General features: G+C 42.9%; 1 protein-coding gene across 3 annotated transcripts in view; it reads left to right on the forward strand.

Annotated features, from left to right (window-relative positions):
- The window catches only part of PKHD1 (PKHD1 ciliary IPT domain containing fibrocystin/polyductin), a 284017-nt gene that overhangs the window by 148356 nt on the left and 118506 nt on the right, over positions 1-17155 (forward strand). For all 3 annotated transcript variants that reach the window (XM_076332602.1, XM_076332604.1, XM_076332603.1), the window contains exons 47-49: positions 85-331; positions 12819-12996; positions 13511-13706. In XM_076332602.1, coding sequence (XP_076188717.1) covers positions 85-331; positions 12819-12996; positions 13511-13706 — 621 coding nt within the window. The remainder of the gene's footprint in view (positions 1-84; positions 332-12818; positions 12997-13510; positions 13707-17155) is intronic.

The raw sequence follows: 17155 nt of genomic DNA on the forward strand, positions 1-17155 counted from the left end.
GTCTTTTCCAACCTTAATGATTCTATGATTCTATTACTTGAAGAGGTCAGTCTCTGTTTCTGAAATGCTGCTTGTTCCCCCCAGGTGGGTTTACTGTGAGAGCTGAACGTCTGACCTTCATCAACTCACCTTTCCAAGTGTCCTTCCCCTTTCCTCACTCTGCCATCCTTGAGGATCTTGACGGCTCTGTCACGGGGCAGAAAGGAAGTCTTCTCCTCCCTTCCACAGATATCCTTGCGGTATCTTGCACAGCCAGGGCCAACTTCAGTCAAGCTTCTGGTGGCAGTGTTTGTGGCAGCGACCTTGTTTTCCACCGTATGTCTCTTCATTTGTAAGTAACCATTCCACTTCTGAAAAATCGGCATGGGTGTTGCTTGTTATGTTTTATATTGAGAGAGCTGCTGGGTCTGGACACAGTCCCAAGATTCCTGCCTCTCTGCTGGGTCCTAAACTAGGTCAAAAGCCTGAGCACTGGCTTACATTAGTCCGTGTTGTTATCCATGTGGTCTCTGGCACTGGTTTTGTTCTGGCTACTTGTTCTGGCCCAGATAGTTCTCAGGCATGGTTTAAGAGATAGCAGAGGGACCTTTCCCAACTGGCAATTTGGATGCAGTCATCATGTTTCTGGAGAGGAGCACACAGCTGTATGGACAGCTATGAGAATTATGCACAGCAGTTGGCCTCCAGGCCAGACTACAGTCTTTGGGTTTTTTTATTTGCTAATTTAGATATGGCTTGCCCAAGATCAATTTTTTTCTGATGTTCTCAGCAAGCTGCTTATCTTTCTTACCTTGGTATCCTATCTGTAGTCTTGATTCCTGTCCAGAGGCTATTCTGGCAGTGTTAAGTGGACCTTTAAGTGGGTGCTGTGGTGTATTGCTATTTTGTCACTCTTCAAATTACCAGGGAGATATAAACTGGCCTTTGTAGAAATAAGAATCCAGCTCAAGATGGGCACTGATGTTCAAAGTGAGATTGATGACCAAGCTGCAGACAGTCAGGGATTTCGTGGGTGAATTGCAAACTTTGCCAAGATTTTCTGAATGCTGACCTATAAAACACTTCCAGATCATGAAAGAAACACCTCAGCTGATAAAAAGATGCAGTATTTAAAAAAAAAAAAAAAAGAGTTTGACTTTAATTAGATTTTAAGTCAAGTACTGGGAGTGTTTCCTTTTATGCTCATTGTGAGAGATTTCCCCAAATGCTCCCAAGGAATACGTGGTCATGAATAGGGTAGCTTTTCATGTCTTAGGCAGAAAAACTTTGCCATTTGATTTCATTGCTATGTTAGTTTCATAAACTATCAGATTCATGTATTATGTTTTCTACTAAAACTGGATTCAACATTTTATGATTTCATGGGCCCAGCTCTCATGCCATGAGCAGCCATATTGCATAGAAGATATAATAAGTTCATGATGTATTTAATTAAAAGAAAACTTTTCAGTAGATACGTTTCTGCCACTCTGTTGGAGCCATGCCTTTCTTACCCACCTCATCAGGACTTTCTGGTCTTTCATTTTGCTATTCTCTTCTTGCTACGGGGTGAAATTAGTCAATTCAGATCATCAAACCTTATTAAGACTGACCCAGGCTCACAACCTAAGCAACCTGTTTCAGTCTATACAGTTATGGTTCCCCATCAACATCATGGGATCAGACAATGGTACAAGGGAGATATGAGACTCAAGAATAAACTTTTGTTATTGTGAGTGGCAGAATTTTTTGGCAACTAGGTAATTGCTTTTCCAGGGTTAAGATGCCAGTTTTCACTTGATTTCAATGGGGACTTGTGATAATACCACTGTTTATAGATGGAAATGAAAACCTACTTGTTTGTTGTCTTAATCGTGATAGAGGGACACAAAGCATAAATGAACAAATTACTTTATGGGTGAAAGGGACTATAGTATAACTGTGATGTAGCTCTCAGAGCTTATTCAGCAATCAAAAATTACTGGAAAGACCACAGAATCATTTTGGTTGGAAAGGACTTTTAAGATCATCGAGTCCAACCACAAACCTAACACTGCCAAGTCCACCACTAAACCATGTCCCTAAGCACCACATCTACACGTCTTTTAAATACCTCCAGGGATGGGGACTCAACCACTTCCCTGGGCAGCCTGGTCCAATGTTTGATAACCCTTTTGGTGAAGAAATTTTTCGTAATATCCGATCTAAACCTCCCCTGGCGCAACTTGAGGCCATTTCCTCTCGTCCTAGCGCTTGTTCCTTGGGAGAAGAGACCGACCCCCACCTCGCTACAACCTCCTTTCAGGGAGTTGTAGAGACCGATGAGGTGGGTGAGCCAAATTTGGCAGGTGAGCCAGAAATTCAAGATGAGTGAATTCAAATTAGATTGAAGACATATAAACTTAGATATTGTCCTGCAAAACATGTGTGGTCACCATGTAGATACTGGCAATGTGTCCCATTACAGCTGATGGAAACCTGTGTCCTTGATACAATTGTCCATGAAGAGATATCTAGTGCCACTTAAAATGCCCTATGATATTTCCCTTGGCTTGTCACTCTGTGGCAGAAGGGCAAGGATCTCCTGGAGACACTGTCAGATCTGGCATCTCACACCGAAGTTTTTGATTGCTTGGGACAGTTTAAGAAGCGCTAGATGCCTCTGTTTCTTTGATCTTTCTCTTAGGGGCTGGTCAGCTGAACTATCCTTTGGGCTTCTACTGACTGTACTTACTATGATGCTAGTGACTGTAATGGTCACCCAATGCATATTTAAATATCAGTAGGCCTTTAGGTGTCTCAATCCGAAACTGAATGATGATTTCCCTCTACCTGTCTTCTACATTGGTTTTAGGGAAAATAAGACTTGTGCAAGCACAGGAAGTGTGTTTGCGCATCTGTGCATGAACATATATACATAAGTGCAGTCTGTCTCTCTTTTTGACTTATTTTTGACCCCATTCCAGTTTCAAGTGTTTGCACTGTTAAAGGCTCATAATGGTCCCTGGCATGGTTTTGGCCCAGGACAGCTATCCCACACCCAAGCAATTCGTGGGTACAATTTAGAGGTCAACACAACCCAAGGAACCGTTTCCAGTAGGGCAATTTAGATATCCCCATGCTGTTTTGGAGGCTGAAGGTGTTTGATTGTATGGATATGGCCATGCCGTGCCAGCTAGCCTCCAGGCCAGAGGGCAGGCCACAGCACCAGTTAGCTTATCAGAAGAGGTGTAGCCACAGGTCTGTGTCTAAGTGCTTACACACTGTATGAATGGGTGAGACACGGTTCTGTTGGAGAAGATCTGCTTATCTGTGTGGATGTAACCACGTCTTATGATGTAGGGTACATGTCCTCCTTGCTGGTATCTCATCACACTCCCAGTAAATCATGTCTACTATAAGTTTGCAACAGAATGTCACTTTTGATTTTTTTTTTTTTTTTAATTTCTGGAGGGATAGAAAACGGTTTTGGAGAGTTCAGCCTCCTACTGGCACTGCCTCATATCCCACCTTTGTAATAACCCAGTCCTGGGATACAACCAGGTCTTTCCCACCGGCTTTGATGGTCATACAGCTCCCAAGTGCTGTCCCAGCTCACTTCTGCTGTTGCACATGCCTCCCCAAGCTGGACTTGTTCCTGTCTTTGAGCGGCTGGCAGCTAAAGGGATCCAGTGGAGAAATACTGCTCAGCCAAGTACTACCACCAGTTCTGTTACCCAGGGATGACACTTGTGAATTCCTGGCATAAAAAGAAAGGGAGTAGAAAAGGCTTTTAGTGATCTAAACACCAGTCCTGTTTTTCTTCCTATGCTCATCTTCCCTTCCCAGTGCCCTGCTCAACATTTCACTTTATTTTTGAAGTGCAAGCCTGAACCATTATCCATTTCTTGCTGTTTCAGGTTAGTAGTACACAGGCAGAAATCCTGACGTGCTCTGTCAGAGGGCTGTTAATAATTCACATCTGTCTTATAATTCATGTTTTAGAAGAAAGAAGAAAAAAAACCCAACCATACCCAAATAAGAAAAAAAAAAAAATCACATGTTCCATTGAAGGGGAAAACTATAAGACTTTCAGCTACCTACAGGCTTTGCATGTGATTACTGTTTCTCATAATGAAAACAAAAGTCTGCAATAAATTAAGAGTTGGGAATCATTCTGATTTAACAAGAAGGGTACTGGGTAGAAGACAAAATACAACTGTGCTAGATGTCTTTCTGGACCAGCTGACCATGAAGTCTTAGGCAAATCAGTTCCCTTTCTAGTCTGTGTTTACCTTGATTATATGGACTAACAGCTCTTTGGATCGGTGCCGTGCAGTTGGATGGAGCTTCTCACAACATTGCCTGTAGTTTGATATGAGTCCTTTTGGATACTGCCACAATGTAGATGTTAATAATTCACGATAGTTAATGTATTCAATACACCTCATTCCTCCTTGCATGAAAAGGTGTTAAGGAGTGAGTACACACAGGAGTTCATCTGCACCATTGCTGTTTAACTCTGGAAAAGTTTGAGCCCTGACCTAAACTTTGTCTTCTCCAGCAAATTGCTTAAGGGTTTTAGATTAGTCATATCAATGACAGGGCACTTCTCAATCAACCTTTTCTTTCAAGCAAGTCGTCTTTCTTTCCCCTCTTTATTCTTCATTTACATGAGCTGGGAGCCAACTTACATCAAAGATACTTGGCAGTCTGAGTAGCAGAGGCCAGCTGTTAGCCTGTCCTCTTGAGAACTATGTACTTAACCGAGTAACCCGAGAGACCGAGAGCATCCTCTTGTGCTGCTTCCAGATCCTCTCTACTGAGTAGATCCTACCAGCCAAATCACTGTCATGTTAAGTTGAAAGACTGTCAGCATGCAGCCAAGTAAAAGCAGTGAGTCAGGGAGGCTTCAGTCACATGGACAGCGCTCCAAAATGGACCTGGTAGAGGAACAGGTTGGGGAATGAAAGTAGCTGGAGGGGATTAAGGATGAAAGTCAATTAATAAAATGTCCATAGCATGACCAGAGGATAAGGGGGTGGGGGGAGAAGAAGAAAGGGTGAATTTTGTCCAGATGTATTTGAAGAGTGTTTGCAATAAAAAGGGAATAGTTTAGGATTAATACAACAAAACATGACTAGGAGCAATTGGCAGAGGTTGAGCAGAGAGGAGAAAGATAGGTGAGTGACAGGAAGAATTTCCTAACGGTACAGTCTCTTGGATCCATCTAATCTCAGTAAAAAGATGAAAGTACTGTTGCTTCGCTTTCTTCAGTTTCTGATGAGCAAAGAATTAAAAATTGCTCTGGAAGACATCCTTCTGTTGTGCTCCACCAGGCCCTGGAGTACGCCACCAGATCTGCAACTTGCTAGTTCCTAGTTGTACTTACCACTTGTGGTAACTCCCTGTAGTCAGTAAGACAGAGGTGCCGTCAAAACCAGGGGTGAAAAACAGATTACAGGCCTCTGAGCCCAAGCATTAAGCACTGAACCCACATTTCCTGATCGTCAGGCCAAAGTGATGCCCACAAGAGTATCCTCATTTGGCATGAAGTCACGCTGTACAAGGAGGTTTCAGGCAACAGCAGTAAAACAGTCTCATCTCCTGGTCTCAGTAGCTCTCTCTTGGTCTAGAGTGGTGCATTCTCTGTGCTCTTCAATAAAAAGCACGAGGGGCTTGAGGTGGTGGGTTTTTGCTTCCCCTGAGTTTCAGGGATGGACTCCAGCTCCAAAAATCTTAAAGACTGAGGCAAGTCATGGATTTTGAGAGGGGAGTTCTGCTATGGCAACCTCTATCCCAGCAGCTTCAGGTTCATTCCCTGACCCTGAGGACAATTGGCAAGGCTTGGCCATGGCCATGTTATTAACCTGTATTAACCTGCTTAGCCTCCAAAACATCAGGGAAGTTGCATCAGCACTACCTTTTAGGAGAGATCCCCTGCCTGGGAGCTGTCTGGGATAGGGCTTGTTGGCACAAGCTAAAAGCATGTCTGGGACTGTTTTAATTATTTAACAGTTACAATGTGGGCAATGGAATGCAAGTGATTGATTCTTTATCTTTGTGTTGTTTAATTTACCAGAGTACATGTAGTGTATTGGAACTTTTTTCCCCGAAAAAATGTATGTTTGGAAAAAAATGTGGGTTTTTTTTGTTAGAGAAAAACCCTAGGAATGCTTTTTTTTAGAGAAAACAAGTGTCTTGAGCATTTCTTGACTCTCTGTCCCAAACCGCTTCACCCAATAACTTCCAGAGCAATGGGGATGCATTTCCAAGCTTGCATTGCTGTAACAAAAACCTTCTTCATGAAGTCCAGCTGAAAGTTAAACTAATGTGTCACTTAAGCACCCTTTAAAGAGGGTTTTTATGTCTTTTAAAAATGTAATTGAAGCTTATAAAAGTCTTTATAAATTTATATGTGAGAAAGTTATTGAGTAGTCTGAAGAACAGCTTATGCCATGGCACAGCACAGCATGGCTGCAGGCTAGATACGGCTGCTCCAAATGCCACCGCTACCCATATTATCATGAAAATATGAGTCTCTATTAATATTAAAACAAATTTTCATTAAAAAATTGTCATAACATGATTAAGTGACTTTAAAAGTTTCTTCACATTATGCATAATTTTTACAAGAGGAGAGCATTAGAATAATCGGCAGTCAGGGAGCACCTTGCGGCAAAGGGGACTCCAAACACTTTGTGGCTACGCACACCAGAAGGAAGTTTGCCTCTTGTTCCCTTTCATTTGCTTTCCCCTTCTCACTGTGGAAGCCTGGGACTTGCTCAGCACCAGTCTTGTAGTTCAAGCATTTTATTGCTTCCCTCTTCTTAGTCTGCTACAGGGGAAAAGATTAACTTTCTTCTTTATAGCCTTAATTCTTAAATCTGGTCTAATATCCTCTCCTGTAGTGCCTGCATTCAGTTGCTGCAAACCCAGCCACTCCTGATGGGTTAGTGTGAAAAGAATAGCATACCCCCTACCTCCGTGTCTTTGAGTCTTGAAGAGAGTTCAAATGGTTACTCTAGTTATGTTTTTCCTTTGATATTTATTTACTGTGGTGCCTTCAGATGAACACCCACCTGCTGTGAAACACCCTTACAACCACACTTCATCTCTCAATGTGTACATGCTCAGTTGCTCTCCGGTCGTGTATACTCCCTGTGTACATGACTGTATTCACACATGGGGCAGCTTACACGCTCACTTGGCCTCATAACCCAGCCCTCTCAGGGCTCTCATGGCATAACGTGGAAGGCAAATATTAAATCATTGGCTGTTGACTGTTCAGTTAACCAACACATCAGCTGAACTTCAGAAGTTCAGCTCTTACTGCGCTGTATTTCTGGCATCTGAGACATCCCACCAAAGCAGCCAAAAGAAATTTGGTTCCCACTCAAAAGCTACTTTAAATGAAGCCTTCTTAGCTTCTCAGTCACAACCCTCTCTGCTCCTGGGAGATCATCTCAATTTTTCTTTTACTTCAAATTCAGAAGGACTATCACATAGTGGCTACTCAAGATCAGGGACAAAGATCTAGCTATTTTCGAAAACACCCGTGCATGCAAAAACTCGATGATGGTAAGGGTTCGTAATATAAGGCAGATTTGAATCATGTTCTTGGTCTCTTGACAAAGATACACAAATTTACTTAAAACAGCTGAAAATTCTTACTTCTTGCCAATTAAAATAAAATGAATTGGTTTTGAGCCCAGCATCAAACCTGTAAAGTGTTTGGTCTGGTCATAATTTGGAATTAGCCTCCATTTGGCCAACAATAAATTGGACTGTTGATATAAGCATTTGGAGTCCCATTTGAAGTTCAATGCTATATTGTTTCCTGTTTTGGAGAGGGATAATCATAATGGATTATTACACAACTGTATCAGACAGAAAGCATTTAGAGCTAAACACAGTGTCTGCCTTCACACACAAAGATATGGACCCTTAGGATAAGTAAGTTAATGGTAAACATAAACAGGAGAGTTAATGTTTGTTCTACTTGAGGTTGTTGATTGGTTTAACAAATCCTTTGTGGCCCATCTATGTATGTTGAGCAGTTCTGCACAATGCACTTGAGCTAAATTACATAACAGTTTATACAATCACAATTGGTAAATTGTGGCTCAGACTGTAAAGTCCTATCCAGTAATCCTGCCATATTTCTAAAGCAAATTGCTCCTTAATTGAAACCTGCTTCAATATAAAAATACAGCCTTTTCAATGAGTCATCCTTTTTTTCCCCCTTACACTTTGTAAAGGCTTCCAGCAGTTTAAAGTGAGGGTTAATTTTGCATTAAGACCATTGCCTCCTAGTTTCTTTCAAATAAAGCCAGGGGAAGTTCAGGGGAAGGCTCTTTCCTCTGATAATGAAGCTCTCCATGTTAATGATGCATGCAGGCTCCCTTGGATCCTCTGAATTAGAAATACTCATGTGTGTGCGCACTACTCTGCTTCATTAACATTAAGGAGAGGTAGATTGGTGGCTATTTAGGGCACAGTGAAATCACTGGCTATTTAGGGCAAATGGAAATGGTGCTAATTGTGGCTCGTAATTCCATTAGTAGGGTACTTCCATTTTGGTGTCTGTTTGGCATATAGGTGAAAAAAACAAGCGCACTGACATCCTTTCAAGGGGAATGTAGTCTCAAGCTCGTTGTTGTCTTGTACCAGTTAACTTCTATGCAGACCTGCAAAGTTTTTCGGGTTCCCCAAATTTTTGTTTTGGTGTGCTGGCACTCTATCCGGAGTAGGGTCTGTGTTTGTGGGTGGCAACACCTCGAGCAAGGTATGTAAAAGCAAGGACACAGCATTCCAGGTCAAGGAAACCGCAGGGATTTCAGGCCACAAGATATCGCCTGCTCCCTTTCCTTCCTGGGTCATCAACAAACTTCCAGGTGAAGGTCAGGGAATCCAGGCTATCATGGTATGAAACCATGCAAAGCCTTCTTCCTCAGAAAGGCTTTCCGGCATAAAATAATGGCATTTTCAAACTAAAGATTCTCCAGTGAAGACTCCCTGTCTATCCCAAAGACTGAGAAAAATTAACTGAAAAAGAAAATTGGTAGTGTCTGAAGCAGTCAAAAGTCTACCCTAGCTTTAAAGTCTAGGGAGAGAGGACTTGTCTGTTATAAGTAGGCATACTGGGAAAGATGTATTTCTCTTAACTGTAGCCATCTGGAAGTTAGCTGCCTAGTTTAAGATATTTATTTGGGGTGTCTTTATAACCTCTCATCAAGATTGGTGTCCAACAGAATTGGATTCACACTTAATTCACTAGCTAGTGAATCTACATAGCTAGTGTGGAATTGCCACCTAACTTTCTGACAGATCAATCAGGTGACGTGTACCCCTCCCTATATCCCAGCGGGATTGCCCCTTCCAGGCTTTCTTCTCTGTCTTTAAAACTTCTTGGAAGTACCGGGGAGAAGTCCCTGAGAGAAGAGGTTCAAGCTGTCTCATCAGACTTCTCCAGCGATGAAGAATAAAATGAGTAAAGAGCAAAAACGCATGGATTTAAGTTGCACAGAGGATGGGTCTGACTCTCCGTCACTCGCTGTGGCGTTGTGCACCTTTGTAACTCAATAAGGCAATTTCTGATGTGCAGGAGAGTTTAATTATTGCACCACATTGTGTGTGGCATGCTTCTGCTGCTAGAAATGTTTTCCTGAATACCTGTGCAGGTGCTGATAACTGTGGCAATAATGTGCTTGTTGTCATTTACTTGCTTAATTAGCAGCCTAATATCCTGGTCCAGTTAATGCCTATAAGAGGAGGTTTATTAGTAGTACGAAAGCTGTTTAAGCCTTATAAACTCCTTCCAGTCAGTTTCATTGGTCTGCCAATATCTTCTGGTTGAGTGATTCTTTGCTGATTCACACTTCTCCTGTTTCCCACTGCTGTTTCTCAGCTGAATGTTTCTGGGTAACCAGAAAGTCCTTTGCCAAAGTGACATCCACCAGAATAACAAAAAACCCCAACAACCCAGAACTGATTTTGAAAGAGAAAAAAAGAAATCTGCAGCCAACCCTCCTTCAAGATGACTGCTGTTGTAATTATGTATTGTGTCCAAAGCAGCGAGGGAAAAACAACCAAAAATTGGAAATACAAACAGGCAAATTACAGGATGACACGAGTTTTAGCACTGTCTATCTTGGAGGGTTGGCTAGTATGCTGAGATGTCTAGTTGTAGGGTAATACTCCAATATTTAGAAATACCATTTTAGATATGCTTAAAGGAGAGGGTTTTTTTAAGCTTAGTGTCAGCTCAAATGCCAAAACTGACTAAGTGGACTAAAGGTGAAACTGCCAACTTGCCTTGATCCTGCAGCAGCGCTTGATTCATGTATAAATCTGCTGCATTCATCTTTATGGCAGAATCATGGCCCCAGGGTACCTTGGCAAGCCAGCGAGGCTTCTCTTCAGCTGAGAATGAGATCCGCAGTCCTGGGTTGTGTATCCCTAGCAATTCCCCATGCATAATGTGAAGAATGCAAGAAGCAGGAAAAAACTTGTTAGCTGCAGTTGTGCAGCTGCAACCCCAATTTTCTTACAAGCATGCCTAGTGTTGGCAGGGCCAGGGATGGGAGGTGCTGGTGGTGATGGGGTAAGACCCTTGCTAGAATTTTGGATGCTTGCATCAAAGCTCCTCCTGTGTCTTTAGTGGCATAGCCAACCCTGCATCAATCCCTTTGCAAGCCAACTGGGATCATGCTCAGGGTGAGGAATAATCTTTGCCGGTTGCTACAGAGAGGAATGCCACAATGAGATGCATCAAATTCTCAGACAAGCCTAGGCAGTCTGTTCATGTGTGTGCAGTAAGGGGACAGGGAGGAGATTCTTAGGATAGGATTTATTCTTCCTGAGCTTTGATATCAAAATGCAATTTTTATGTGGAAGTCTTGACACCCAAATTCATTCAGGTGGTGGAGCAACATATCCAGAGAACATTTTAACCCACCTCACATCTGACATCCTCTGGAGGAGCTTGATGCTCCTTGTTGCCTCTAGAAGGAGAGGACACCTTCCCAGTCTCATTCCAGATGTGAAGCAGTAACACAGTGTAGCTAATCAGAGCGTAGTTTCAACCATGGTTTCCATCAGTTTCAAGAGCTGTTATAGGAACGCAAGATGCTGAGGACTGGAGGTAAGATCTTTGTTTTGAAGAAGCGGCTTGTGATCAGGTGTCCCTCATCAATCAGACTTGAAGAGACAATGGATGTTCAATATTTGAACATCAGAAAGGTTAGCTGCATTTCAGCTTTATCTTCTCCTTCATGTAGTTTGTTGCTTTCAACAAAGCAGTCCCTGAAAGCAGAGTATTCTGTATCTCTGGACTTTACCTTACACAGCCTTCCATCTTGGGGAGACTGGCAATTATAGCAGTAAGAGGTTATTCTGTCCAGATGCCCAAATAGTCAAGATAAGTTTAGCATAATTTGAAAAAGTTCTATGTGCAGGAAAAAGACAGAGCCCGTCCCTGGAGAGGAAGTCAAGGTGGGTGGTTATACCCATCCCAGCTTCACTGTGTTATTTCCTAGTTTTAGTAGAGAAAGGTCTCCAGAGGCCTTATATCTAAAGAGTTTATGCCCACTCATGATATTATTACTACTGTTGATCTGTTCAGTGAGGTTTTTTTCTTTGACTAGATTGGACAGAAATTAGGAGTGCAAAGTTCTAGTGATGTTGTGGTTTAACCCCAGCCAGCAACTAAGCCCCACGCAGCCGCTCGCTCACTCCCCCCCAGTGGGATGGGGGAGAGAATTGGAAGAGTAAAAGTGAGAAAACTCGTGGGTTGAGATAAAGACAGTTTAACAGGGAAAGCAAAAGCCACATGCGCAAGCAAAGCAAAACCAGGAATTCATTCACTCCTTCCCATGGGCAGGCAGGTGTTCAGCCATCCCCAGGAAAGCAGGGCTCCATCACGCATAATGGTGACTTGGGAAGACAAACGCCATCACTCCAAACATCCCCTCTTTCCTTCTTCTTCCCCAGCTTGATATTCTGAGCATGACGTCATCTGGTGTGGAATATCCCTTTGGTCAGTTGGGGTCAGCTGTCCCGGCTGTGTCCCCTCCCAACTTGTTGTGCACCCCCAGCCTGCTCGCTGGTGGGGCGGTGTGAGAAGCAGAAAAGGCCTTGACTCTGTGTCAGCACTGCTCAGCAATAGCTAAAACATCCCTGTGTTATCAACACTGTTTCCAGCATAAATCCAAACCATAGCCCCACACTAGCTACTGTGAAGAAAATTAACTCTTTCCCAGCCAAAACCAGGACAAGTGAAAAAGGGGTTTGAGTTCTCATTCGGATGCTCAGAACCGCTGTACTAAAAGTTCACCCATTTTGTGAAGGCTTTCATCAGTCTGCAGCAGCCCCAGCTTCGTACTGCGTGCTGACCTGGGCATAGAGCAGCTTTTTGAATTACACAGGATTTTTGCACCTTCAGCCTTGATGAAACTTTTGACCGCTCAGATGTGAGTGAGTAATCAGAAAACTCTATCAAATTTCATGAAGGTGAAGATGCTAAAAGTTGAACCCGAGGCTCATGAGTCTGGTGGATGGGGAAATACTCTGACAGTGTAGGAGTTGGTACCCTAGCTGTTCCCATTGCTCTGCTTTGGCACAAGCTTTGCTCCTCTGTGCCTTTATTCCTCCACCCTTTGTCTCTCTTTCTTTCTTTCTCTTTTTACGGCACTTCAGGCAGAGATCATTTCTTACTGTATTTGTAAAGAACTACACAAATGAAGTCACATTCTGAGAGAGCCGGCATATACTACTGTAATTCAAATAAAAACAGAACCGTAAAGTTTGCAAAATGACAGAGTTCAGTGAAAAAATATGATTATATTTTTTTCCTCCAGAAAAGAGGCTCCAGACATTCCCTATAATTTAACTGTGACTGACAGTAGGAATAAGACAACCACAATCAATTATGTCCCTGATACTTTATCAAACCTGTATGGCTGGATGGTTCTCCTCTTGGATAAAGAGACTTATGCGTTGACATTTGACAACCCTTTGGTCAGCAAACATCTCCAGGTAACACAGGAATTTTTTATAATTTCAAAATTATATTTGGAAGAGCTAATCATGCTTTCATCTTTCTGGGTGAGCAGAGAGAGGAAAAAAAGTGTTAAGTGCACTGAGAAAATCTCTATATATTTATAGGCAGGGCTTAGATATGATGACCTAGTCCCTGAAGCTCTCAGTAGTAACTTAGAGCAGAAAGATGATTTCGGAGGTCTTAGATGAAAGTTCAGTGTGGTGCTTAGGAATCAATAAAATTTGTACTACCTTAAGACATACTGAAGCATGGTTTTCAGAAGACATTGTTCCTCCGCACCTTTTAAAGGTGATGAGGGGAGTTGATTTTGTCTGCATTCACCATCACCTTCTGCTTAATTTTACCTCTCTCTTCCACATTTCCAATACACGTTTTGCAAAAGAATATGTCGCCTGTGAGGAGCACCATCCTCTTTATCCCTTTATACTGCACTCCATGGAGCTCTAATCACAGACACAGGCATGTTTATTTTGGTTCCCTCTTCTCTAGTATTCAGTGACATTTAGCAACTTCATGACTGGGAATTACTTGCTGGTGGAACACAAGGATCTTCCTGCTCATCCTGAGGTTGTGGTGTCCTGTGGGACAAGGACTGGACAACCACTCCAGTCGGTGCCTTCATACGGACATCATAGGAGCTGTGACTGGTATCTTGACAGCAGACTGAGGAAGCTAACCTATTTGGGTAAGTAAGTGCAATACGAGGGATGCAATGTACCTTTTTGTTCAAGAATGGCGACAAACTACATAAGGCCTCAGACACAAGTCCATCTTTCAGTGGCCTTTCAATAAGTGAGAGGTCCTTCAAAAAGATCAATCAAATAGGTACATGCATGCACATCAGGTCCATCTCTATCTGATCTATCTGATGCCTGATCTATCAACAAAAGTAATGTATCATAAATAGTGGGTGATGTGACATCGGTTGAATTTGAATTGGTGTTTTGGAGAGGAAAAGGCATTAAATTCCACTAATGATCTCTGTTGTCAGCTGGTCCCATATCACATATATCATTAATAAATCATGTGCAATCTATCTAGGCTGAGCCCACTGAAGGCAATAGGATTACTGGGCGAGATTTTTTCCCATGACTGTAAACTTCCAAAGATGTCATAGACCTTTATGTTTGAGTATGTTGGCTTTGTACACTAGATCATGAAGTCTGGTGGTCATTTTTTTAAGAAATTCAGATATTTACTGCTATTTATTCAAGTTTCATTTATTCTTTTAAATTTGGGACATTTTCCGCAATTCCCGTTCTCAAGCAAATGATTTTATAAGGGTCTAAGTTCTATATGTAAAAGGCAAGGTAATGATTGTTGCCATTATTAATAATAGTAGAACCAGGAATCACAAAAACATTTCAGTGCCTTTGAGAAGCATAGCTTATCCTTCATGACTGTCACACAGGGAAGCTAAAGTATAAAGATGCTGATTTTCATAGTAACAGAAAATTTTGTCACTAAATTAATCTGTTAGTTTTAATGAATTTATCTTGATTTGCACTGATAAGATGGCATGCAAATGGTTTTCTCATGTAGGATCCTTTTAGGAATGAGCAACTAGAACAATCAATGGGGCAGTGGAGAGGAAAACATGGCTGGAATGAAGGCAGGCAATCCACTGAGCTTAGTCTGACAGCAATGAAAATCATCCAGTGTACATTTGAGGAGAAATGAGGAAGTCCATACCTTAACCTCAGTCTGAGGGTCACACTTGCTGTATCCATCTCTGGTCCTGTGGCCAACTGGCATTGCACAGCTTGTGTCCATACAGCTTAACATTTTATCGCTCAAAACAGGCTGGATGCACCCAGGCTTCAAATTAGGAAAGATCCCTATCCTGTGCTAACTCCCAAACCGTAATGGTCACCATCTGGGAGAGTGCATTGGTCTGGGCCAAAGCTGTGCCAGGAACTTGGCCAGCAACATAGCCATGTAGATTACTGGGGTCCAGCTCTTAGTTCCATGTCCTGGCCCTGTTTATATATAGTATAGATATAGATTGGCTGGTATAAATCTAGCTGTTGAGTCTAAGCCTCGCCCAAGATCATGCCAGGTATCTACTGAAAGAAGAAATATGTTTGTATTATTTCAGTTTACTAACAGTGTAAATTTGTTCTTTCACATATAAAAGTCAACTGTTTTTCAGTTTGCAAATCCTGAATTGCACTTTCATAAATAGGGCAGCATGGGAAAGCTCGGAAGATGACACCTATATCTTGGCCTGTTACTACTGTGGAAAATAAAGGAGATGACAGACTTGGGAAGACTGGGACAAAGTGATCTGGCTGGCATATGTCACTCTTGCATCATAGATACTTTCTTGTCCTTCTCTTGCCTTCCTTTCATCTTGATTTTTATTATATGAAGAGCTCGTTGTTGTTTCTCATTTTAATACAGAGAGAAACAATCATCCAGAGTACACGAGGGGAAATTTATGAAAACACCTAACATGTATAATTCATGCTGTGAACATTTTCAGCAAGGACTTTTATAGCAGTGAGATCAATAATTCAGTGTCGGGTACCTAATATCTAATGCTGTCGGTAGGGTAAAAGTCTGAAACAAAGCGAGCGGATTCCTAGCCCTGGTGTGCCATTTAATTTCTCTCCCAATCTCCACTGTGCAGGCTGAGAGGGTGAGGATAATTAGCCATCAGAGCAGACTCATGGCATGTGGTGGACTTTCCATCACTCAGGGTCCTTAGATGATGCTTGGCCGTCTTTTCAGAGAAATATGCTCCAGCTCTATGAGAAGCTATTAGAAACCTCAGGAGGCGAGATTCACGCTCTGTAGGAGGTCAGAGAAGGCTGCCACAATAGTCCCTTCTGGCCTTAAAAACCCACCAGTCCACGCACCGATCCGGAGAGGACAACGCTTGAAGGTCTGGCCTTCAGAACACATTCCCGCCTAACTCTGCAAGCTGGGGTTTTTTTATTTTTTTATTTACATTTAACTATATGAAATAATTAGCCAACTAATTAATCCCGTTTACAAGCTTTGTCGGATTCTTCAGCTGTCAGTCATGCCCAAGCCCGGGGCCGGCGATGAGTCTCGGCTCCCTCCTTCATCTGACTTGGTCTCCATGGCTACAGGCTGCATCTGCTGACACCCCACTCTCTATTTACTGCTTAATTAAGAATTTCACGCTCAGCCCTTATCTGCTGCTAAGAACAAGAACACACTGTTAAGAAACTCCAAATTTAGGCTGCTGCACAAGGAAAGCCTTTCTTGTCGTCCTGACTGCGTGGAGCCTCTTTAACTACCCTCTTGGCAACTGCGCTGCCACCCTTCAATCAAAAATCATTAAATGGGGCAGAGATAATGAGCATGTAGCATATCAAAAGGAGGATGTTTGCTCGGGCTAAGGAGGAAAAGCTGTAAGGGCCTATAAGCAGCCGCCACTTCAAAGGGAGAAGGGGCTGATAAAGAGTCATTTGTTCCTGTTTGACTTATGTAAAAGGTCTGGTATGTCGGAGTCCCGTCTCGCAGACGCGGGTCCCCCCTCTCGGTGCTCGTGTGTCAGCAGTCAGGCAGCTGGGCGCAAACAGCATCAGCCCAAGCATATAATCACTTGACTCCGTGCCGACAATGGGCACTTGTAGGGGGTGGCGGAGGGAGGGCTGGGGGACAATGGGAAGACAATTATTGCAGCTGCTCGGGAGGGCCATAATTCTTCCTGCAGAAAGTAGCCGGCTCTTGCAGGGCGGAGGGGAGAGCTCGAGCGTATTAGTCATCCTCCGACTTTTGGAAGCACTTCGCCGCGCCGGTGGGGTTTCGACAGCTGCTGGTGTACCGCCTCTTTCCAATAATTGTACATTCTGGCAAGGGTCAACTTACTTTTGACCCTCCGCCTTTGTGCCCATCAGAAAGCCTTTTAGGGCAAATGGTGGGGAAGTGGCAGGGGTGCATTACATCCAAAATTAACATCAGTAAATACGTATCAGATGCCAGCTCATTCACAAGCAGCCTCCTGAATTCACACAGCCTTTTGCTCAGGCCCGCGTGGGGGGGAAAGGGGGAGACAAGGGGAGGGAAGACCCCAGGACTGAGAAGATATTGTTATTCAAATGAAGCTGGCAGCTGAATGAAGCCACCTTGGCCAGCAGTTTGCGTTGGGCTCAGGCTTTC

The sequence above is a fragment of the Aptenodytes patagonicus genome, chromosome 3, assembly GCF_965638725.1.
Source record: "Aptenodytes patagonicus chromosome 3, bAptPat1.pri.cur, whole genome shotgun sequence".
NCBI lineage: Eukaryota > Metazoa > Chordata > Aves > Sphenisciformes > Spheniscidae > Aptenodytes > Aptenodytes patagonicus.